General features: G+C 39.9%; 1 protein-coding gene across 5 annotated transcripts; it reads left to right on the top strand.

The window, feature by feature from the left end:
• The first annotated feature begins 3,525 nt into the window (after positions 1 to 3,525).
• Positions 3,526 to 15,955, top strand: LOC115177065 (sialic acid-binding Ig-like lectin 14). Of its 5 annotated transcripts, none has more exons than XM_029737544.1 (8): positions 3,526 to 3,723; positions 12,693 to 12,844; positions 13,018 to 13,353; positions 13,644 to 13,955; positions 14,201 to 14,458; positions 14,578 to 14,856; positions 14,976 to 15,084; positions 15,338 to 15,955. In XM_029737544.1, the coding sequence occupies exons 2-8, from the start codon at positions 12,784 to 12,786 to the stop codon at positions 15,447 to 15,449; spliced, it is 1,467 nt and encodes a 488-aa protein (XP_029593404.1). In that variant the 5' UTR covers positions 3,526 to 3,723; positions 12,693 to 12,783; the 3' UTR covers positions 15,450 to 15,955. The 5 variants fall into 5 exon arrangements, with proteins under 5 accessions (XP_029593404.1, XP_029593402.1, XP_029593405.1 ...); XM_029737542.1 differs by having other exon boundaries at positions 13,018 to 13,395; XM_029737545.1 differs by having other exon boundaries at positions 3,527 to 3,723; positions 13,018 to 13,110.
• Positions 15,956 to 22,471: the final 6,516 nt, after the last annotated feature.

Raw genomic sequence — 22,471 nt, 5'->3', positions numbered from 1 at the left:
AAGTGGTGCTATGGAAGAGGAAGAAATTGGTGGAAGCAATGCCTGATAAAGTATCAGCTGTCATAGGCGTCGTAGAGAATAAACCAAGGCGCAGCTTGTAAAGTGCTCATTCTTAACTCTTTAATGAATAACACTTACAAAACAACAAAACGACCAACACTTCCGTCAGGTACAACAACTAAACGGAAAATAACCACCCACGAAACCCAAAAGAAAACAGGCTGCCTAAGTATGGCTTCCAATCAGAGACAACGAAAGACACCTGCCTCTGATGGGAAACCATACTCGGCCAAACATAAAAACGAAACATAGAAAACTAGAACAAAAAAACCAAAACACACAAAACAACCCCCCTGCCACGCCCTGACCAATCTACTATGGCAAATGACCCTTTTCACTGGTCAGGACGTGACATCAGCAGTGTGTAGTAATTGTGTCAAATTAATTTCAGTGTCATTCTGTGTAGTTGTAAAGCAAATGTGCATGTAGTCATAAATCAACATAATTGACCACTACTGTACATGCAGAGATCTAACTGCAATTCCTCTGAAAACAATATTACAGCGCAGTTTCCCATGTGTTTTAGTTATTTTAACCAGATCTGTTAGTTAGCCTTGCAGAGTTTGACAACAGCTCACAGCACTCTGTGGGCTTCAGTTAACTTCCTCTTTACACTTCGAAAATGTGTTAAAGTGCCCCCACTTTTTTTTTAAAGAGCCTTGCTATATTTGTTTGTTGGGGTTTTACTTCTCCTAAATACAGACGTAAGATCTTCATTTTAGGCAGTTTTCTACAGCAGGATATAAATCCTGCAGCAACAGGAAATGTGAATTATTATGTGGATTATAGTTCATGGACATTTTTGTAGGGGTTGATACATTTTTCGTAAGGGAAAATCAAGTCGGAAATTATAAACTTCAGAAGCCTTTTGAACCTCAAATATACTGCAATTGCAGGAAAGTTCACCTGCAACAGGGTGATGATCAAATTAAGATCTTACATCAGTACTTACATTTAAACTCTACTCCATGTTCCCTTATATATATGTGCTGCTGCTGAAAGGTGATGTTAGTTTCAGCTCTCAATAGTAGGCCTTGTGCTGCAGCAAGGACAGTAAAGTGAGCTATTTTTAAAATAGTTTCTGCACATGCCTTTCTTTTAGCTGAATTTCTGGTGGCCTAAGCCACAACCTGGTGGCTACTCCTGCAAATGCCTTCTAAAGACCCTCATCAGTATATACCAAACTACAGATACTCACACAGTTGGAACGTTAACAAAAAAAATGAATAATAATAATATTTAACCTTTATTTAACTAGGCAAGTCAGTTAAGAATAAGTTCTTATTTACTGTGACGGCCTACCCAGGCCAAACCCAGACGACGCTGGGCCAATTTTCCGCCTCCATATGGGACTCCCAATCACGGTCGGATGTGATACAGCCTGGATTCAAACCAGGGACTGTAGTGATGCCTCCTGCACTGAGATGCAGTGCCTTAGACCGTTGCGTCACTTGGGAGCCCTAAACTAAAAGCCTTGTAGAGTTATTCTAGCCATTGTAAGTCATAGTCAAACTGAATGGAATTGAAATTAAATTGAGGTTAAACCTAAGTGGGTAAACAACATACTCAACTAGTATATATACAATGCATTTTCGCACAACCATTGTGATGGTATACAGATATTATCATAGTGCTGTGAATTTTTTTTGCCCCCTTTCTAATGTTCTCTACTTTTGAATATTTCTGATACTGAATGTTATCAGATCTTTAACCAAAACTTAATATTAAATTAAATGGAACCTGAATGAACAACTAACACAACAATTACATGATTCTTTCATTTATCTAATATACAAAGTTATGCAACAACCCATGCCCCTGTGTGAAAAAGTAATTGCCCCCTTACACTCAATAACTGGTTGTGCCACCTTTAGCTGCAATGACTCCAGTTGCTCTGGAATTTTGGCCCAGTCTTGCATGCAGAACTGCTTTAACTCAGCGACATGAGTGGGTTTTCAAGCATGAACTGCTCCTTTCAAGTCCTGACACATCATCTCAATTCGGATTAGGTCTGGACTTTGACTAGGTCGTTCCAAAGCAAGACTATGATCCAAAACACACAATCAAATCTATATGAACACAGCTAAAAAGCAACATAGCCATGTTCATGTAGACTTGATTGTTTGTTTTGGATCATAGTCTTGCTGCATGACCCAGCTGCGCTTCAGCTTCAGCTCACAGACGGATGGCCTGACATTCTCCTGTAAAATTCTCTGATACAGAGCAGAATTCATGCTTCCTTCTTTTAAGGCAAGTCGTCCAGGTCCTGAGGCAGCAAAGCATCCCCAAACCATCACACTACCACCACCATGCTTGACCGTTGGTTCTTACTGTGGAATGCAGTGTTTAGTTTTTGCCAGACATAATAGGACCCATGTCGACAAAATCAAGTCTACATGAAAATGGTTAAAAAGCAACAAATTTGATGTTACAACTGACCAAGGTGAACCATATGCACAATTTTTTTATCTAAAATATGATCTGCCCTCGATCATTAGTGCAAAGCCTGAAAAAACAAGCATCCACTACTGGATCGGTGTCCCTAAATCAGGACAGTTGTTGCTCAATATGCGATAATGTGACTAGAATGATTATGTAAACAACAGCCAACTTTCCGGGATATAGACACATCTTATATGGGCAGAAAGCTTAAATTATTCTTAATCTAACTGCAGTGTCCATTTTACAGTAGCTATTACAGTGAAAAAAATACCATGCTGTTTTTATATTCAAATATAGGAACTGGGTTCTACAGTTTGACCCCACTGCTGTCTCTGGCTTCACACCCACCCCGCCCGGCCATCTAGATGTGTGAAGGTTAGTGTCTTATCTGTAGGGAAGCTAATGATCCATCATGTATGACATTCCTGGGAGTGTGTAAACGTATATGTATTATTACCATAGCATTTTTGTATGTTCTCTATAGTTATGTACTTGAAAATGTATCAATTAACGACACACCTCATGAAGTACACCTGGCAGACTTGATACAACATATTGTGTAGTGATGTAATTATTCAATGGATCAGTCTGAAACTTTGCATGCACACTGCGTCCTTCTTGTGGACAACATCTAAATTACAGCTGAAATCCTACATCGCTGTCTGGCCTTTCTCTTGCATTTCAAAGATAATGCAAAACAAATAGAAAACGCATGTCTTTTCTTTGTATTATCTTTTACCAGATCCAATGTGCTATATTCTCCTACATTAGTTTAACATTTAAACTAACTTCAAAGTGTTTCCTTTCAAAAGGTATCAAGAATATGCATATACTTGCATAAGGTCCTGAGCTACAGGAAATTTAAAAAAAGGATTTATACCAATGGCCTGAATGTCAATGCAATATTTTTGGTTACTTTATGCTGACTTTAGCATCATCTACAACTGTGCCTAATTGTGCTGACAACACAGTATTGTACTGTGCAACAGTTTATATTGGCTCACTATAAAATTAGGTTGTGAAAAGGGGAACTAAAGACAGATACTGACTCTCAAATCTAGCCTCTACAGATATTTTAACATTTCTCGCAACCAGTAATGACAGACAATATTTAGATATTGTGATCTGTAAATGTGCTCACAAGTATCAGAGAACAAGATCTCAACCGAACAGTGAGACCTATAGTGAGACAGGGAGATGGCTGGTACACAGTAGAGAGTGGTAAGTGGATTAATAACATTATAAACAAGAGTCATTTATCAGCATATTATGAAGTATTGAATTCTTTGTGCATTTGGTTAGCTGTTTACGGAAACAATTTGTATATTCTCTATTACAGCATAGATTTTTGTCTCATTATTATTGATTCCTTATGTCCTGTGATAACATGACAGCAAGCTGTAGTCTGTGCATAAGTACAGTATAATGATATATGACTTGACAAAAAAGTAAAATGTAACATGAGATTATTATTTTTGTAAGCTATGGCTGATCAAATGTAAATGTACTACTATAAAACATTTGTATAGAGACTATTGAAACAGGGACAGAGTTCTCCATCTTAGTGACCCAAGATGTTACAGTAGAGGCTGGATGGTGTATTCCGATATCATGTAAATTCACGTACCCAGGCAATATTACTGAATACGTACAAAGAATCTGTTTCAAAGGAGATCCACTTACATCTCTATTTGAAAAAGATGCAGAGGTGAGCGGTGTTGATTGGCTGTTCCTGAGAGGTCCTGAAAGGTCTTGCAGCTTTTTCTAGAAGACCTGCAAGAAGGAGAAAGCGAGTATAGATTCAAGTTAACATGGGGAGATGATCAAATGCATGTTTTTCCTGAGAGGGTGCGAGGCTCAGTGTCTGGTACATCAGTAACTACAGTTGAAGTCGGAAGAGTGCACCTTAGCCAAATACATTTAAACGCAGTTTTTCACAATTCCTGACATTTAATCCTAGTAAACATTCCCTGTCTTAGGTCAGTTAGGATCACCACTTTATTTTAAGAATGTGAAATGTCACAATAATAGTCGAGAGAATGATTTATTTCAGCTTTTATTTCTTTCATCACATTCCCAGTGGGTCAGAAGGTTACATACACTCAATTGGTATTTTGTAGAATTGCCTTTAAAAATTGTTTAACTTGTGTCAAACGTTTCGGATAGCCTTCCACAAGCTTCCCACAATAAGTTGGGTGAATTTTGGCCCATTCCTCCTGACAGAGATGGTGTAACTGAGTCAGATTTGTAGGCCTCCTTGCTCACACACACTTTTTCAGTTCTGCTCACAAATTTTCTATAGGATTGAGGTCAGGTCTTTGTGATGGCCACTCCAATACCTTGACTTTGTTGTCCTTAAGCCATTTTGCCACAACTTTGGAAGTATGCTTGGGGTCATTGTCCATTTGGAGGACGCATTTGCGACTTTAACTTCCTTACTGATGTCTTGAGATGTTGCTTCAATATATCCACAGCATTTTCTTTCCTCATGATGCCTTCTATTTTGTGAAGTGCACCAGTCCCTCCTGCAGCAAAGCACCACCACAACATGATGCTTCCACCCCTGTGCTTCACAGTTGGGATGGTGTTCTTCAGCTTGCAAGCCTCCCCCGTTTTCCTCCAAACATAACGATGGTCATTATGGCCAAACAGTTCCATTTTTGTTTCATCAGACCAGAAGACATTGCTCCAAAAAGTACGATCTTTGTCCCCATGTGCTGTTGCAAACCGTAGTCTGGCTTTTTTTATGCCGGTTTTGGAGCAGTGGCTTCTTCCTGCTGAGCAGCCTTTCAGGTTATGTCGATATAGGACTTGTTTTACTGTGGATATAGATACTTTTGTACCCGTTTCCTCCAGCATCTTCACAAGGTCCTTTGCTGTTGTTCTGGGATTGATTTGCACTTTTTGCACCAAAGTACATTCATCTCTAGGAGACAGAACGTGTCTCCTTCCTGATCGGTATGACAGCTGTGAGGTCCCATGGTGTTTATACTTGCGTACTATTGTTTGTACAGATGAACGTGGTACCTTCAGGCATTTGGAAATTGCTCCCAAGGATGAACCAGACTTGTGGAGGTCTACAATTTTTTTCTGAGGTCTTTGCGGATTTCTTTAAAATTTTCCCATGATGTCAAGCAAAGAGGCACTGAGTTTGAAGGTAGGCCTTGAAATACATCCACAGGTACACCTCCAATTGACTCAAACGATGTCAATTAGCCTATCAGAAACTTCTAAAGCCATCACATAATTTTCTGGAATTTTCCAAGCTGTTTAAACGCACAGTCAACTTAGTGTATGTAAACTTCTGACCCACTGGAATTGTGATACAGTGAATTAGTTATAAGTGAAATAATCTGTCTGTAAACAATTGTTGGAACCATTACTTGTGTCATGCACAAAGTAGATGTCCTAACCGACTAGCAGAAACTATAGTTTGTTAAAACCTGTTGTGGATAGGGTGCAGTATTTTCACGTTCGGATGAAAAACGTGCCCAAATTAAACTCCTGCTTCTCAGACTCAGAAGGTAGGATATGCATAGTATTAGTAGATTTGGATAGAATTAGTAGATTTGTGAGTATAACAGAACTCATATGGCAGGCAAAAACCTGAGAAAAATCCAACCAGGAAGTGGGAAATCTGAGAATTGTAGGTTTTCTTTTGAATCCCTATCGAAACTACAGTGTCTGTGGGGTCACGTTGCACTTCCTAAGGCTTCCATTGGCTGTGAACAGCCTTTAGAAACTTGTTTCATCCGTCTCCTGTTACTGGGCAGAGAATAGGAGCTCAGTCAATCAGTGGACTGCCTGAGGACAAAGGACTTGGTTATGCGCGAGCACACGAGCGCGCCGTTCCCTCTTTTTCTTCTGGAATGAATACGCTATTGTCCGGTTGGAATATTATCGATGTTTTATGTTAAAAAGACCCTAAGGATTGATTGTAAACAACGTTTGACATGTTTCTACGAACGGTAATGGAACATTTTTACTTTTTGTGTCTGGATTTATGCTCGCGCATTATGCCTTTGGGTAGTGATCTGAACACGCGAACAAAAGGAGGTATTTGGACATAAATATGGAGTATTTCGAACAAAACTAACATTTCTTGTGGAAGTAGGAGTCCTGGGAGTGCATTCTGATGAAGATCAGCAAAGGTAAGTGAATATTTATAATACTATTTCTGAGTTTAGTTGACTCCAGAACTTTGCTGGTATCTGTATAGCTTGCTTTGATGGTTGAGCTCTGTACTCAGAATATTGAAAAATGTGCTTTCGCCGTAAAGCTATTTTGAAATCTAACACAGCGGTTGCATTAAGGAGAAGTGTATCTATAATTCTTTCAATAACTGTTGTAAAGTTTATCAACGTTTATGATGAGTATTTTTGTAAATTGATGTGCTCATTCACTGGATGTTTTGGGTGGCAATACATTTTCTGAACATCACGCGCCAATGTAAAATGGGATTTTTGGATATAAATATGAATTTTATCTAACAAAACATACATGTATTGTCTAACATTGAGTCCTGGGAGTGTCATCTGATGAAGATTGTCAAAGGTTAGTAATTAATTTTTGCTGTATTTCTGGTTTTTGTGAAGCCTCTCCTTACTTGGCTGTTTGGCTTTTCATGTTTAGGTGAGGTGCTAACATAATCTAATATTTTGCTTTCGCCATAAAGCCTTTTTGAAATCGGACACTGTCGTTAGATTAACGAGAATCTTATCTTTAAAATGATGTATAATACTTGTATGTGTGAGAAATTTGAATTATGAGATTTTTGTTTTTTGAATTTGGCGCTGTGCTATTTCACTGGCTGTTGTAAAATCAATCCCGCTAACGGGATTCGCTTGTTAAGGGGTCCCTAACAAGAAATTTGTGGAGTGTTTGAAAAACGAGTTTTAATGACTCCAACCTAAGTGTATGTAAACTTCCGACTTCAACTGTAACTAAAACACATCATGGGAAACTGCGCTGACCAAAGAAGGAATGATTAACTTTTACAGTAATATTGTTTTCAGAGGAATTGCAGATATGTCAATTATGTTGATTTATGACTACATGCACATTTGCTTTACAACTACACAACATGACACTGAAATTCATTTGACACAAGTATTACATACTACTGATACTTTATCAGGCATTGTTGCCACCAATTTCTTCCTCTTCCGGCTGTGATCAGTTGCATTATTATCAGGACTTCTCTTTATCAAGTCAGAGGAATATAACAGTGAAAGAGGAATCATCACTCTTCAAAAGTGGGTCTGATATGAATGTATAGTGAGTGAAACATTGTGGATTGAAAGAAAACATGTTAGAATAAGGTACAAATGAATCTTTATACATTGAATACAGTCCAGTCAGCTCTGTTATTGATAATAGGTGCATTCAGGGCCGTAACTACATATGAGGACACCTAGGTCTGGTAATGTGGGATGATTTGACAGCATAGCACCACTTGCGTCATGACTGCAACATAAGGACCGGAGAAATTCATATTCATCACTCACCACTTTAGATCATTAGATGCTTCCCCCAAAAAAATAAGTTTCTAAAAACAAATCAATAGTTTTTCCTCGTTGGACATGCGTTTACAATGTATCCAATTTTGGTTTGTGTGGTTGTTGGTTTAGCATTCTGTAACTTTGTAGCAAGTAGGGTTTGCATGTAGGCACATATTGCGTCATGATTGCAAGGTGTCCCAATATACTTTCCAACTGTCCCGTATATTTTCCAACTGTCCTGTTATCTAGTTTTAATGTCCATTCTAGAATGCCCTTCTACCCAATAAGAAATGAGAATTCAACATTGCTGTGGTATAATATTCTATATCTGATTGAATTGCGACTGCCTCTTTGCGAATGAGTGGAATCATGAACAGTGGGTTGTTCTTTATGTTTGCTTACATTCCACAGATTTGCCTCCCACGTTTGCCTTGTTAGCTGCACATTCACCACTCTCTCAAACGGCTAACTCTACCGTCTAGCAACACAGGCTGAGGGCCTGAGACGTGAAAATAACTAACCCAGCTCAGAGTCGGCTCAAGTAGGCAGCTAGAGAAGCTGCTGACAGTGTTTGGGAGATGCCGGACAAAAGGCCACTTTAAAACCATCCCGCGACTCCTGCCTTGTCTACAGACATCCCCCTGTTGTGGAAATTCAACACCATGTCATGGAAATTACCACCAGGGACTCCTGAAGTCAATATTAAATGAATCATCCTTTATTATCCGCGCCCTGGAGAGGTTCCAACCAACTCAATGCATCAAGTACACATGTCGATCAGGAGCTCCTCCGGGGCAGTCCCCTTTGTTCTCTTATATACTACAGAGAAGTCATATATGCATAATTTAGCTTATTCATCATTCATATTTAATTCATCATTAACGTTTGCTTTATTCATGTAACCAACCAATACTGGTTTATGCATGTGGCAGACCAATAACTCACGAGGCTTCTTCTCTCCAAGCTGAGACCTTGAAACTGAGATATTGTTCTCAAAACAAGGATCTGGGCTACTGCCAAATTGCAGATGCTACAGTGAGGACTTATCACAGGTGTTCAGTCAGTCACTTGCATGAACATAGACATTGGTTATTAGAAAAGTAAAAACGGAGCACAGACATTGGTTATTAGAAAAGCATAAACATTTCCATCAACAAACAAAAACCAATGTTCTGAGAACTAGTAAATAATCACTTATAGGCCTACAATCAGTCAGATGGCTAGCTGCTGGCAGTGACTTCTATTGCAGTAATGTTGAAGGGCTCTTTGGCTAGTATTGCTTAGCCAGATAGAAAGATGAAGTAAGAAGCTAACGGAAAACAGAGCCTACCTCAGCAGGAGCAAAAAATTGGCTAAGTTCTCATAATAACTTTGCTTTAAAGGGGAGTAGGCTACTGAGACAGACAGTGATGTGCCGCTCAGTGATGTGCCGCTCAGTGGTGAGAGAGAGAGAGAGAGAGAGAGAGAGAGAGAGAGAGAGAGAGAGAGAGAGAGAGAGAGAGAGAGAGAGAGAGAGAGAGAGAGAGAGAGAGAGAGAGAGAGAGAGCCAGAGCCAGAGCCAGAGCCAGAGCCAGAGCCAGAGCCAGAGCCAGCCATGTGGGGTTCCCTGACAAAATCTGTACTAACCTTATCAAACATGTTTGGAACTTCAAAAAATAAGATATGTTTCAATATGAACATCTCCACATGGCCTATCGTCCCTATAGGCCTACATTTAAATGTCATACGTTTTCGTTTATATCAGTTGTTGTTCGTCTTATCTCGACAGGATTGTGTCGAGGCACAGATCTAGGGAAAGGTACAAAATAATTCTGCAGCACTGAAGGTCCCCAAGAACACAGTGGCATCCATCATTCTTAAATGGAAGACGTTTGGAACCCCCAAGACTCTTCCTAGAGAGTGGAGAAGGGCATTGGTCAGGGAGGTGACCAAGAACCTGATGGTCACTCTGACAGAACTCTAGAGTTCCTATTTGGAGATAGGAGAACCATCCAGAAGGACAACCGTCTGCAGTACTCCACCAATCCATTTTAGAATATGCCTGTAAAGAAGCAATATGTGGAGAAAGTCAAGGAAGTTAAGGTGTCTCAATACTTTCCGAATGCACTATATATCCATATCCAATGCGAGGCATTCTCCATATTATTCACATGTAGTGTACATGTTACAATAAGACAACCATCTGAGTATAATGTTTCTGAGTATTAACAGGGCAGGCTGATAGAAATTGTGAAATTAAACTCCCTCTGAATATAAAAGCAATGGGAATTGAAGTGTTAACCAAAGTTCTTTGATGGCTCTGGATTGGTGGGTTTGTTGATGGTTTGGATTGATGGGTTTGTTGATGGTTTGGATTGATGGGTTTGTTGATGGTTTGGATTGATGGGTTTGTTGATGGTTTGGATTGATGGGTTTGTTGATGGTTTGGGTTGATGGGTTTGTTGATGGTTTGGATTGATGGGTTTGTTGACGGTTTGGTTCGATGGGTTTGTTGATGGTTTGGATTGATGGATTAGTTGATGGTTTGGGTTGATCATGGTGTATATGCAGTACAGTAAGGCTGGACGCAATGTTCACTCTAAGCTGCGCACGTGCACACCCATGAACTTCCTCCAGGACTGCCGCGCAGAAGAAATGCCATGCTGCGCAGTGTCACGGTAGTCGTAAGGAGAGGACCAAAACGCAGCGGGAATATGTACACTCATCTTCTTTATTATGGACAAAGAAGGAAAAACCCAAAACAAACACGTATACAAAACACAACGACGAATAACAGGCCGGTAAGGCACAAAGCTATAGACAGCACAATCTCCCACAAACTAACAAGTGAAATCAAGCGACCTAAGTATGACTCTCAATCAGCAACAACGATGTACAGCTGTTCCTGATTGAGAATCATACCAGGCCAACACAGAAATACAAAACTAGAACAGCCCCTTAGAAATACAAACACAAGAACATACCCAACACCCCGGAACACATAAATCAAATACCCCTCTACAATACACACACACCCCGAACCACCTAAATCAACTACCCCCTCTACATCGACACTTACACCAATAAACCCCAGAAACACAATATATCCCTCTATCTAAACACATACACAAAACCATGAAAACAAATACCCTCTGCCACGTCCTGACCAAACTACAATAACAAATAGACCCCTTTACTGGTCAGGACGTGACACGCAGAGACTCAAGACTTTGAACTTCACTGAGTTCCCTCCATTAGTTTGCACTATATAGACTTTTTTTTTCTGTGATCAAATCAACATTATATCAATGGCATTTTGTTGTAGGCAGAGCCAGAGCAAAATGGAGTAGAAATCCATTGGCTAGGAAGCCCACCGTCTTTCAATCACCCGCGAGTGAATGGCTTTTCAGATCAGTTCATTTGATGATATTATTTGCTAGTTAGCGAGTTATTAGCCCAGTTATAGATAAGTATAGGTAAGCAATAGGGAGTTACTGCTTCCTTCAAGAGCACAAAATGTGTAGGCTACATTTCAAACTGACTTTGAAAAGCCAGTCAGGTAAAAAGCTTATGTCTTAATTAAAGAGGCAGTGTTGTATTTTGAGACAGCCTTGAATATGCAAATAACCTAATAGACAGAGGAGTGACCCACATTGTCAAATCTCTGTATGGTAATAATAATACATTGTATTTTGTAATGTGGTTTCTTGCATCATACAAGACAATAAAATGCAATTCACAGTCACCTATTTGGCCCACAGTGTTACAGACCAAGTAAAAAAACATTCATTAATGTAAAGCCCTTCATCATGTAAAAACTTTAAAGTCTCATGCAATGTAGGCCTGCAATGAACACCACATATTGTACTGTGGGATATATCATAGAAATCAAAAGCTATTTACACGTGAAAATGTTATGGGATTTGCTTATTGGTTTTGTTGGTAGGCCTACACTATACTCAAATAGCCACAATAGCCTATTGGCTACTGTCTAAAACTGTAAGGGGACAGCCTCAGTGTTCACTGTAAACATATGCCAGAAGTTGCACAAAAGTGTCACAACATTCAAGTTTCTGCTCACAAGACCAAAAAGTTGCTCAGTGCCCAAAAACATTTGAAGGAACATTGGCTGGGCAGTATGCAATACAGAGGGACTTCCTGGATTGCAGCACAGGGTTAGAGAGAAGAATAACAGATTGGGGACATGAAGTGACAGTTCACACCCACCAGAGACAGGAAGAGAGAGCACATTGAAAGAGAGAGGTAATGTGATGATTCAGTCTTATTCTCTGCATGGCTAAAACAACTGTTAAAGTACTTGGGAGAATGAAAAACTCTGGACATTACTTGAAATTATTTAACAAAACTAGTAACTCTTTGGTAGAAAATATTGGTACTTTCTCATATTTGTTACAATGAATATTCCAGGTCTTCTAATTATGTAACTACGCTGTTACCATGTGGTTTCTAAATAAATTCCAGACAATTATGGTAAAATAAAGCATTAATAGGAGTTTGACATATTCTCTCTGTGCATTAAATTAAAGTTAAAAAAAGGTGCTAGGAAGGTTGAAACAATCCTAAACGTGTCATGAAACGTTCATGTCAGATGTTATGAATGCCTATGTATTCTCCTAACACAGCTGGTAATGGGATGTGTAAATTATATCATAACACTTTCTATCATGTTATTATCTTTCTGTGCTCCAGACCTGTGGACACAGACAAGAGGACCAGAGAAAGAGGTGAAAGAGGACAGACCCTGGTGTTGTGGTTTATTCATTGAGGCAGTGTAGACAGGATGTGGGTCCTCATCTGGGCAGCTCTACTCTTCTCTCTGACAGAGAGAGCAACATGTCGAAGTAGGATTCCTTTCATCATTAAAGTATTGTTAATATTGAAATCATTAGTAGGCCTAGTGGTATAGATGTGGTAACACATTTTAACCTCAACAGATTCTGTATCATCACAAATGTTAGGAACAAGTGAAGTGCTTTCTGTATTACTCATGACTGTATTCATTTCCCTCCATCAGAACTGGCAGCACCACCAACAGCATCACCCTGGAACATCATCTTCAGTCCAGCAGAAATAACAGCAGAGAAGGGACTATGTGCTGTTATTTCATGTACTTTCACTCACCCTGATAACATCAATCCTACCACTGCAATATGGTTCAAGTGCCCTACAAATGACAGATGTGATCAGAATAGAAACATCATTTTCCACTCTGAAACTCCCTCTAAAGCTCAGGAGGGTTTTAAACAGAGAGTGTCTCTACTGGAGACTGATCTGACCAAGAAGAACTGTAGTGTGATCATCAACGACATCAGAGAGAATGATGCTGGAGAGTATCAATTCAGACTGCCAGGTTCATATACATACTTGAAGAAAGTGAAAATCACAGTGAGCGGTACTATGACTATTATTACCAGTTACAGTGACAACCTATTATTGTAGTTAATTGTATACAGCACATACAGTTCAAGTTCCCCCCCAGGTCTCCCTTATTATAAAGTTCTATCATAAGAGGACATTACTGGGAAAACTCCCATTCAGAGTCATCACATGCATGCTGCTCTCCTACGGCTGATTATGTGTCACTGCTGTTTTGTACACAGGTGTAAAACTCACTTCTGTGTTTGTATTTCCTGTGTCCAGCTCTGACCCAGAAGCCCTCAGTGTTGATTCCTCCTCTGGCAGAGGGAGAACCAGCTACTCTGACCTGCACCGCCCCGGGGATCTGCTCTGGAACTCCTCCTCACATCACATGGACATGGAGAGGAACAGGAGACAACATCAGAGACAACACCATCATACAGATGAGAGAGGACCTGACCATCGTTACAACAACCCACTTCTCAACTTTGATCTTTACCCCCTCAGCTGAACACCACAACATGATGGTTACGTGTCAAGTAACCTTCCAGAAAAAATATCAAATTGAAGAGACAGTAACTTTGAATGTAACATGTGAGTACCACCTATCCTACATTTTACATTAAACACCTTATTCCAGAGAACCTTTGAAACCTAGTAATAACCTTGATAATAAGCAAATGATACAATATGAAGTCTCCACCTACAGTTATGTCATGGCTTTGACTTTTTCCCTTTTTAATCATGATCCATTGTTATTAGTCCCTCAACCAACATAGTCTGAATTTAGTTTATGTGCACAATAAATCTGTACAATTAGAAACTCTTTGCACTTAAAGATGTGAAAGACCCCCAAATAACTGGAAATAAAATGGTGAAGGAGGATGGTATCCTGGATCTGACCTGCAGTGTTGACAGTTACCCTCCATCTGACATCACTTGGAGTAAGAACGGGACAAGTGCCCCACTTCAGAATTACACTGAAAATGCCACTCTCACCATCTCCAATGTGACAAGAGAACATGCTGGGGAGTATGTGTGTACAGTTCCACACCTCAACAGGACTATGACAGCTTCCACTGTTGTCACTGTGATGTGTAAGTACAAACTAGACTGAGATATACAAACTCATGTCATATTTTATGATCTGGAAGTACTCGCATGTTTTTAGCATCAATCTATCACTGATATCTCTCTCTTCACTGTCTTTTTCCAGACCTTCCCGTGATTCTTCCTGGCTCTGGGTGTGTGGACCAGGCAGAGGTCATGACCTGTGTGTGTGTCAGTCAGGGGGTTCCCTTACCCCTCATAGAGTGGCCACTGCTGGAGCTCAGCACAGAGATCACTACATCAGTGTTGGGTTCCTCAGTGAACAGCACCATGAGCCTGCCTGTTGGAAACCACAACAACACCACTGTGGAATGTGTCAGCAGAAATGTTGTGGGTGTAGTGAGAGAGAAGTTGCAGGTCACGCAAAAAGGAGGGAAACAGAGAGGTGCTATAATTTAAAGAATTTTTTTTTTCTTCCTGTAGACAGATTGCAATTGTGTTGTGGTTATTGCAAGAGGTCTAAGACTGCTCTGATGATACTGTTTCTCTCTTCATATTTTGTAGATATTTCTGAAGAATGTGGGAATGCAGTTCTCCCCTGGACCATAGCTGGTGTGTCTCTCAGTGTGACTGTAGCCCTTCTCATCTACCTGTCTACAAATGCTTACATACGGTAGGATCCTTTTCACTTATAGCACAATAGAGACACCATGAGGAAAGTTATATTTCTTATTTTCTGCCAATGTATTTCACATCTGGTTCATAGATGTATTTTTTTACATGTAAAGGAAACTTTATTTCTCAAAGTATCTGCTATAAGCCCAGACACTGTCTGATAAGATGCTTACTATAGGCCTAGATTTACTTTCTCTGAGTGCTAGAAGTAACTTAACCCTACCATTTGTTTTTTCTTGTGGTTCTCAAAGGATACAAGGTAAGAATGTGAAGCCAAAAGAAGAGGACAGTACCTACATCTCATTGGATAAAAAATACACGTCTCAGGAAGAGTATGAGGTCATTGCCAGGCGTCCAAGATGATTGAGCACCTGTTCTCCCCCCCACTCCTAAACTTATGCTGAGAGTTTTCAGTAGACTGAGATCATTTTCATGTGAAATAATTCACACTTTTCTACTTAGTAAAGTTTCAGATTTGTATGCATAAAATGAAAAAGTTAAGAGGCACACTTTTCTATTCTAAAAATTATTTTGGATTTCATGGAAAAGCGCATAAGTACTGTATGATGATTCTATGCATCCTGCACTACCATCTGTACATTTGCACATTGCATTCTGTACATTGCTGTAGATTCCTGTAGATTCCTCCGCCACTGTGTCATTCTCTGACTTCAATATATATATTTCCATTCCATATTGTGGTAAAAAAATTATGTGTGATGTAGTTATTACTGTAAACGATGGAGAGGTGGCTTGAGATCAACTGTTAATTAAGTAATAGAGAAATTCAAAAAATATATATATATCTGTATATCTTCCTTACTGTTTTGGAGATGTGTTGAGAATACAGATTACAAGCTTGCCACATTTTCTGTTGTATTCTTCAGTTATTTTTTGCTTGGAATCGAACAAAGTTGTCTTTTCTTCAGACGGGATAAACTTGGATATTCAGCCATTTAGCGGCCGCAACTGGTTGGAAGACATTTAAAGGTTTAGTAACCAGGCCGCCAGGCATTTAGAACATCCAAAGATAAGGCGTATCCAGAGTCCTTAATAATAATCATGAATATTGTAAAGAAAATATATCATTATAATGTCCATGTTGAGGCATGTGGCCTGTTCTGATTGGAACGTACTTTTTTTCTCACAGCAGCAACACATATTTTAGGGATTATAGTTTAAATGTAAGAATTTAGGAGAAGTAAAAACCCACCTATACAAAAATAGTAAGGGTAAGGGGAACTTAAAAACAGTCTTGAAGTATGAGAGAGGACCTTAACTGCGGTCGACAGTGTTGTAAATACTGTGGTCAAACTCAGTAATTCTAACTATCAGATCTGATTAAAGTAAAACACGTCATGGGAAATTGAGCTGAAGACCAAGAAAGCATCATGGCTTTTACAGTAATATTGTTTTTAGATTAAATTAAAGATAGATCTCTGCCTCCCTGGTGGCACAGTGGTCTAAGGCACTGCATCGCAGTGCTAGCTGTGCCACCAGAGATTCTGGGTTTGAGCCCAGGCTCTGCCACAGCCGGCCGCGACCGGGAGGCCCATGGGGCTGCGCACAATTGGCCCAGCGTCGTCCGGCCTAGGGAGGGTTTGGCCGGCAGGGGTGTTCTTGTCTCATCACGCACTAGCAACTCCTGTGGCGGGCCGGGCGCAGTGCACGCTGACCAGGTCGCCAGGTGTACGGTGTTTCCTCCGACACATTGGTGCGGCTGGCTTCCGGGTTGGATGGGCATTGTGTCAAGAAGCAGGTTGGGTTGTGTTTCGGAGGACGCATGGCTCTCGACCTTCGCCTCTCCCGAGTCCGTACAGGAGTTGCAGCGATGAGACAAGACAGTAGACACTACCAATTGGATACCCCAAAATTGGGGAGAAAAAGGGGTAAAAGATACAAATAAAATAAGATAGATCTCTGTATGTACAGTAGTCGTAAATTATGTTGATCTATGACTATGTTAGCAGTTGATGTTACTCTTCAATAACACAAACACAAAAAGCAAATCAAGGGGAGGAAAATAGGTTAATTCAAAGAGGATACATTATAGATGTTATGCTGTGAGGTAGATGGTCATTCTCCCCTGTCCTCAGTGATGCTCTCTCAGTGATGCTCTCTCAGTTATTCTCTCTAGTGGTTCTCTCCACAGAACAAAGGGACAGCATGTAGCTTTATAACTCAACTCCTGTGGTTGGCCAATTAGAATTCCTTGCAATAAAACTAGCCAATGGCCAAATCACAAGTATCCTATTTCAGAAGACATATTCCTCCCATGTCTCTGAACTATTGATCAATAATTCCCTAGTACAGAAAAAACACTATTTCCCTTAATCGTAATTCCTCTATTGACTTCTCGTCATTTTGACCTCTGGTCCTCTGTATCTGCGTTGTGTATTTATCTTCGACATATTCTTACACTCCCCCTAGACCATTTTTAAAAGAAATATACTTCAAATGTATTTAAAGAAAACAATAAAAAAAACATGAAAACATAGACAGTATAAAAACATTCAACACCTTGCATTTCTATAAAACACAAGGGCATAATGTACTTTCTGTTACAATAAAACATAGATTTCACACAAAGTCATAGAAAATAAGTATTAACAGGTGTAATGATGATGTCCCTTATGATTCCTACCACATCCTGTATTAGGAGGAAACTCACACAAAAAAATTGTCGACAAGACAATAATATTAAATCATCCTATTGGTAAGGTAATCAATCACCAAGTCCTTTAAAAGTGACCAACTCTTCCACGCTGAGATTGAGACATATGCTTCCTCCACATAGGGTCTCTGCTCTTACCATCTCACCCAGGGAAAACCTCATGACATCATCCTCTGTTTTCTCTCTCTCTCTCTCTCTCTCTCTCTCTCTCTCGTCTCTCTCTGCTCATCTTTTCTCAGTGATTCCATTTGAAACTTTATATGTATTGTAGATTGATTGCTCATTGATATACAGTTTCACTCTCAATATTTCCAATATTTTCTCCCTCATTCCCTCTCTCAGATGTCAGTGGCAAGTGGAATGTGTGGGTATCTCGGCCATGACCAACTCTCCCTGCACATCTGTATACCCGGCATCCACGGAATCCACGGCATCCACAGCATCTGGTACTTTGGCCAGCCCTACGCCCAGTTCTTCCCACCTGTGGTGTTCAAAACATGCACAGACATTGTGCATGAAAGTTACAAAGGGCGTACCAAGTTCATTGGGGACCTGCACCAGAGGAACTGCACTCTGCTCGTCAGTAATATAGGTACAGAGCACTCAGGGAGGTACTACTTCCGTGCCGACCAGGGCGGTGCCAACATCTACACCTACCCAGACTTCTCTGAGCTCAAGGTGCTGGGTAAGCCTGCTGAGAGAACCTGAGCGGCCATGTTTACAATTGTTTACAATTGAATGTGTCACATTTATGGGCTGGATTGCCCTGACCTGGAACCATATCTGTTGTGCTGTTTTGCCAACTACTGTGGACACTGTTTGGCATGACTGGCATGACAATGACAATAGGAGTTAGCAAGCACAAATAGATTTGGGACCAGGCTAGGATTGCCCTAGCTGTGATTATAATTATTAACTGACCGTTGTCACCGAACCTGTAGCTTGAATCCTCAAATTCTGTGAGAAGCATGTCATTTGGACACAACAGGGGGTACATTATGTCATGTGGGGGATTATATTAATATAGAATAACTAATCCTGCTGACTACGCCAAATGTAAAAGTAGCAGAGTTACACATATTTCTGACTCAGACATTGTTGAACCATTGTCAATATCTACAGTCATCCATTATTCCCCATCTATAGTACAAGGATAGCAACTTGATTTAGCAATATATTACATGATTGTGACAGGGCATGCATAGGGGATATTACCCTGGCATCCAAACCTGTTTTTCTACGTTTCACCTTTGTTTTTCTTTGAAACAATGATGAGCACAGTGTTGGGTCTGGTTTAACTGTAAAGCTATCAGTCACTAGTAGAAATATTTACAACTGCAATTAAGTTACGTAAACTTAGGGGCCTCCCAGGTGGCGCAGTGGTCTAAGGCACTGCATCGCAGTGCTAGCTGTGACACCAGAGATTCTGGGTTTGAGCCCAGGCTCTGTCGCAGCCGGCCATGACCGGGAGGTCCATGGGGCGACGCACAATTGGCCCAGCGTTGTCCGGGTTAGGGAGTGTTTGGCCGGCAGGGATATCCTTGTCTCATCACGCACTAGTGACTCCAGTGGCGGGCCGGGTGCAGTGCACGCTGACCAGGTCACCAGGTGTACAGTGTTTCCTCCGGCACATTGGTGCAGCTGGCTTCCGGGTTGGATGTGCATTGTGTCAAGAAGCAGTGCGGCTTGGTTGGGTTGTGTTTCGGAGGACACATGGCTCTCGACCTTCGCCTCTCCCGAGTCCGTACGGGAGTTGCAGCGATGAGACAAGACTGTAACTACTACCAATTGGATACCATGAAATTGGGGAGAAAAAAGGGGTACATTTTTTTTTAAGTTATGTAAACTTTTTTTATGTATTTTACCTCAGATGATCTGGTAGTAAGGTTGATAGCTAGCACTACTAGCAGCTTATGCTAACTAGTTAGCTGGTTAGCATTAACTGCTAGTGATGTTGCTAGCTTGAACATTTGCATAAACTAGCGCTAACTGGGCTAGTCATTGTCTAAATTACAGGTACAAATACATTCAGAACCATACCCCCTATTAGGAGTGAGGCGAGTTGCCCCCAACACACTCATCCAACATATTACTACTTTACAAAAAAGATTATAACATTTTTCTCTCTAAACAAGTGGATTATTTATCTTAAGGCTACTTGTATATTTTTAAAAATATACAGAAATCTAACTTCATTGAAATATAATTACAACTTTTTCAAAATTTCAAAAAATGTGATTGCTTTGTTGAAATACCTCCAAAAGTTGTGATGACACATAGGATGTTTTTTGTTGCGCAAGAGCAGTGGCAGCCAGGGAAAGAGTTGGGAAAATGTGTTTCTATTGATAGTTAAAGCTTGCTGCTACTATTTATTATTTATCCTGCTGCTCAGCCACTTTACCTCTGATTGTATGCATTTAACTACCTTGTATATCACTGATTTCATTATTGATATTGTTCTTGTACATACTATATATTTGATTTATATTGACACTATCTATTTCTGATATTGCTACTATGCAAGTAACCATTTGGCTGTACCGTTTACACCTTCTGTAGGGACCATCCACTTAGCAAGACTTAGCAAAATATTGATATATTAAATGAATATTGATGTGGCCATAACATGATTTTGTGACATACCACAACAATATCATGTGACTGTATTACGTGTCCACCGCATAAATATATGGCACGTTCATCTGTTAATGTACTGTACATATGCAACAACAAAAAATATAAATAATTATACTTTTTACTCAATACATTTTCCTTGACACCCAAAAGTACTCGTTACATTTTGACAGGAATATTGTCCAATTCACACACTTAACAGTGTCATGCCCTGATCTGTTTCACCTGTCATTGTGATTGTCTCCACCCCATCCAGGTGTTGCTTATTTTCCCTGGTGTATTTATCCCTGTTTCCTGTCTCTCTGTGCCAGTTTGTCTTGTCAAGTCAACCAGTGTGTTTTTCCCCTGCTGCTTTTTCTATTCTCTCTTTTGCTAGTCCTCCCGGTTTTGACCCTTGCCTGCCTTGACTCTGAACCCTTCTGCCTGACCATACTGCCTGCCCTGACCTCCAGCCTGCCTGCCACCCTGTACCTCCTGGACTCTGACCTTGTTATGATCTTTTTGCCTGTCCATGACCATTCTCTTGCCTGCCCCTTTCATTATAATAAATATCAGAGACTCGAACCATCTGCCTCCCGTGTCTGCATCTGGGTCTCGCCCTGTGCCCTTATAAAGAGAGCATCCCTGGTCATCCCTACTGCCTCTGATCTGGCACACTCACTAAACACAAATACTTTGTTTATAAATTATGTTGTTATGAGTGTTGGAGTATGCTCCCTGGCTATTCGTCAATAAAAATAATACAATTGTGCAGTCTGGTTTGCTTAATATAAGGAATTTGAAATGGTTTATGGTTTACTTTTCATACTTAAGTATATTGTGCCACTGGCTATCCGTCAATAAATAAATATATAAGATTAAAAAAATACAATTGTGCCGTCTGGTTAAATATAAGGAATTTGAAATGATTTATACTTTTACTCAAGTATGACAATTTAGTACTTTTTCCACCACTGAATGTGGCTGGGGGTTATAGCATTTCTTTCACATGACCCATCAATTTAGACAAGTGTATCTGGGTAAGCGTCATCTAATATTTATAAAATATGTTTACCTGGAATTGTTCCTTAGTGCAGGCTACTACCACTTTTAGTCTTAATCTTTACTACACTACTCACTGTTTACCACATGACCTCATGTGAATCCTTAAAAAGATGGGTGGGGCTGGCTTAAGAGGGTGTGAACAATGCTGAATGGGTGTAGACAAAGGAAAGCGCTCTAGTATGTACCAAAACATTAAAAGTCCCTTTTCTCAAAAGTGAGTTTACGAGTGTATCAACTTTCAAAGTAGAATTAGTTCCCCATTGTTCCTAAAAAATGCCCAATAAAATATACCATTTTGTAGCTCTGAGTCTCTACTTTAATCCAACGTAAAAAAAATAAATATATATATATTAAAAATCTAATTTTGCTACATAAGACCGAATCCAGGTGGTGAGTCGCATTTTAGGCGAAAATTGAAAAAAAGAGTCCGATCCTTAAGTTAATGAGTTACCGTTTCCCAAATTAACTCAAGAATATATCGTTATCATACCAGTCATCCAATAATAATTTTTACCTCATTTCAGTGTCATTCTGAATGTCGTTGACTTCAAATCTAGTCTAAATGATGATTCAGTGATACACAAATTGGCTTAATAATTTATTTACTAACTACCTAAATAATCACACAGAAACACATAAACACACACACACAGTATAGATTCATTGATTATTAGCATAATGAAATGAAAAGTCCCTAGTGGACTAACCCGATATGCTACACAATGGAAAGGGGTGGGGAAAGAAAGAGCGGGAGAGACAGAGAGGGGACCCATTCTACATAGAGTTGGAAAACTATGTTCATGGGAATGTGAATACTTTGCACATGAACGACCGCTTATTCAAAAATAATTGCAATGCATATATGTGACTCACAACCTGGATTCAGTCTTATGTAGCAACATTTACATTTCTATTTTTTACATTGGATAAAAGTAGAGACTCAGAGCTACAAAATGGTATATCTTACACTGCATTTGAGGAAACAATGGGAAAGTAATTATGCTTTGAAAGTTGATCAACTTGTGAACTCACT

Source organism: Salmo trutta, chromosome 37 (assembly GCF_901001165.1).
Source record: "Salmo trutta chromosome 37, fSalTru1.1, whole genome shotgun sequence".
Classification (NCBI taxonomy): domain Eukaryota; kingdom Metazoa; phylum Chordata; class Actinopteri; order Salmoniformes; family Salmonidae; genus Salmo; species Salmo trutta.
The sequence above is the reverse complement of the archived record's forward strand: the minus strand, read 5'-3'. Positions and strand labels throughout refer to the sequence as shown.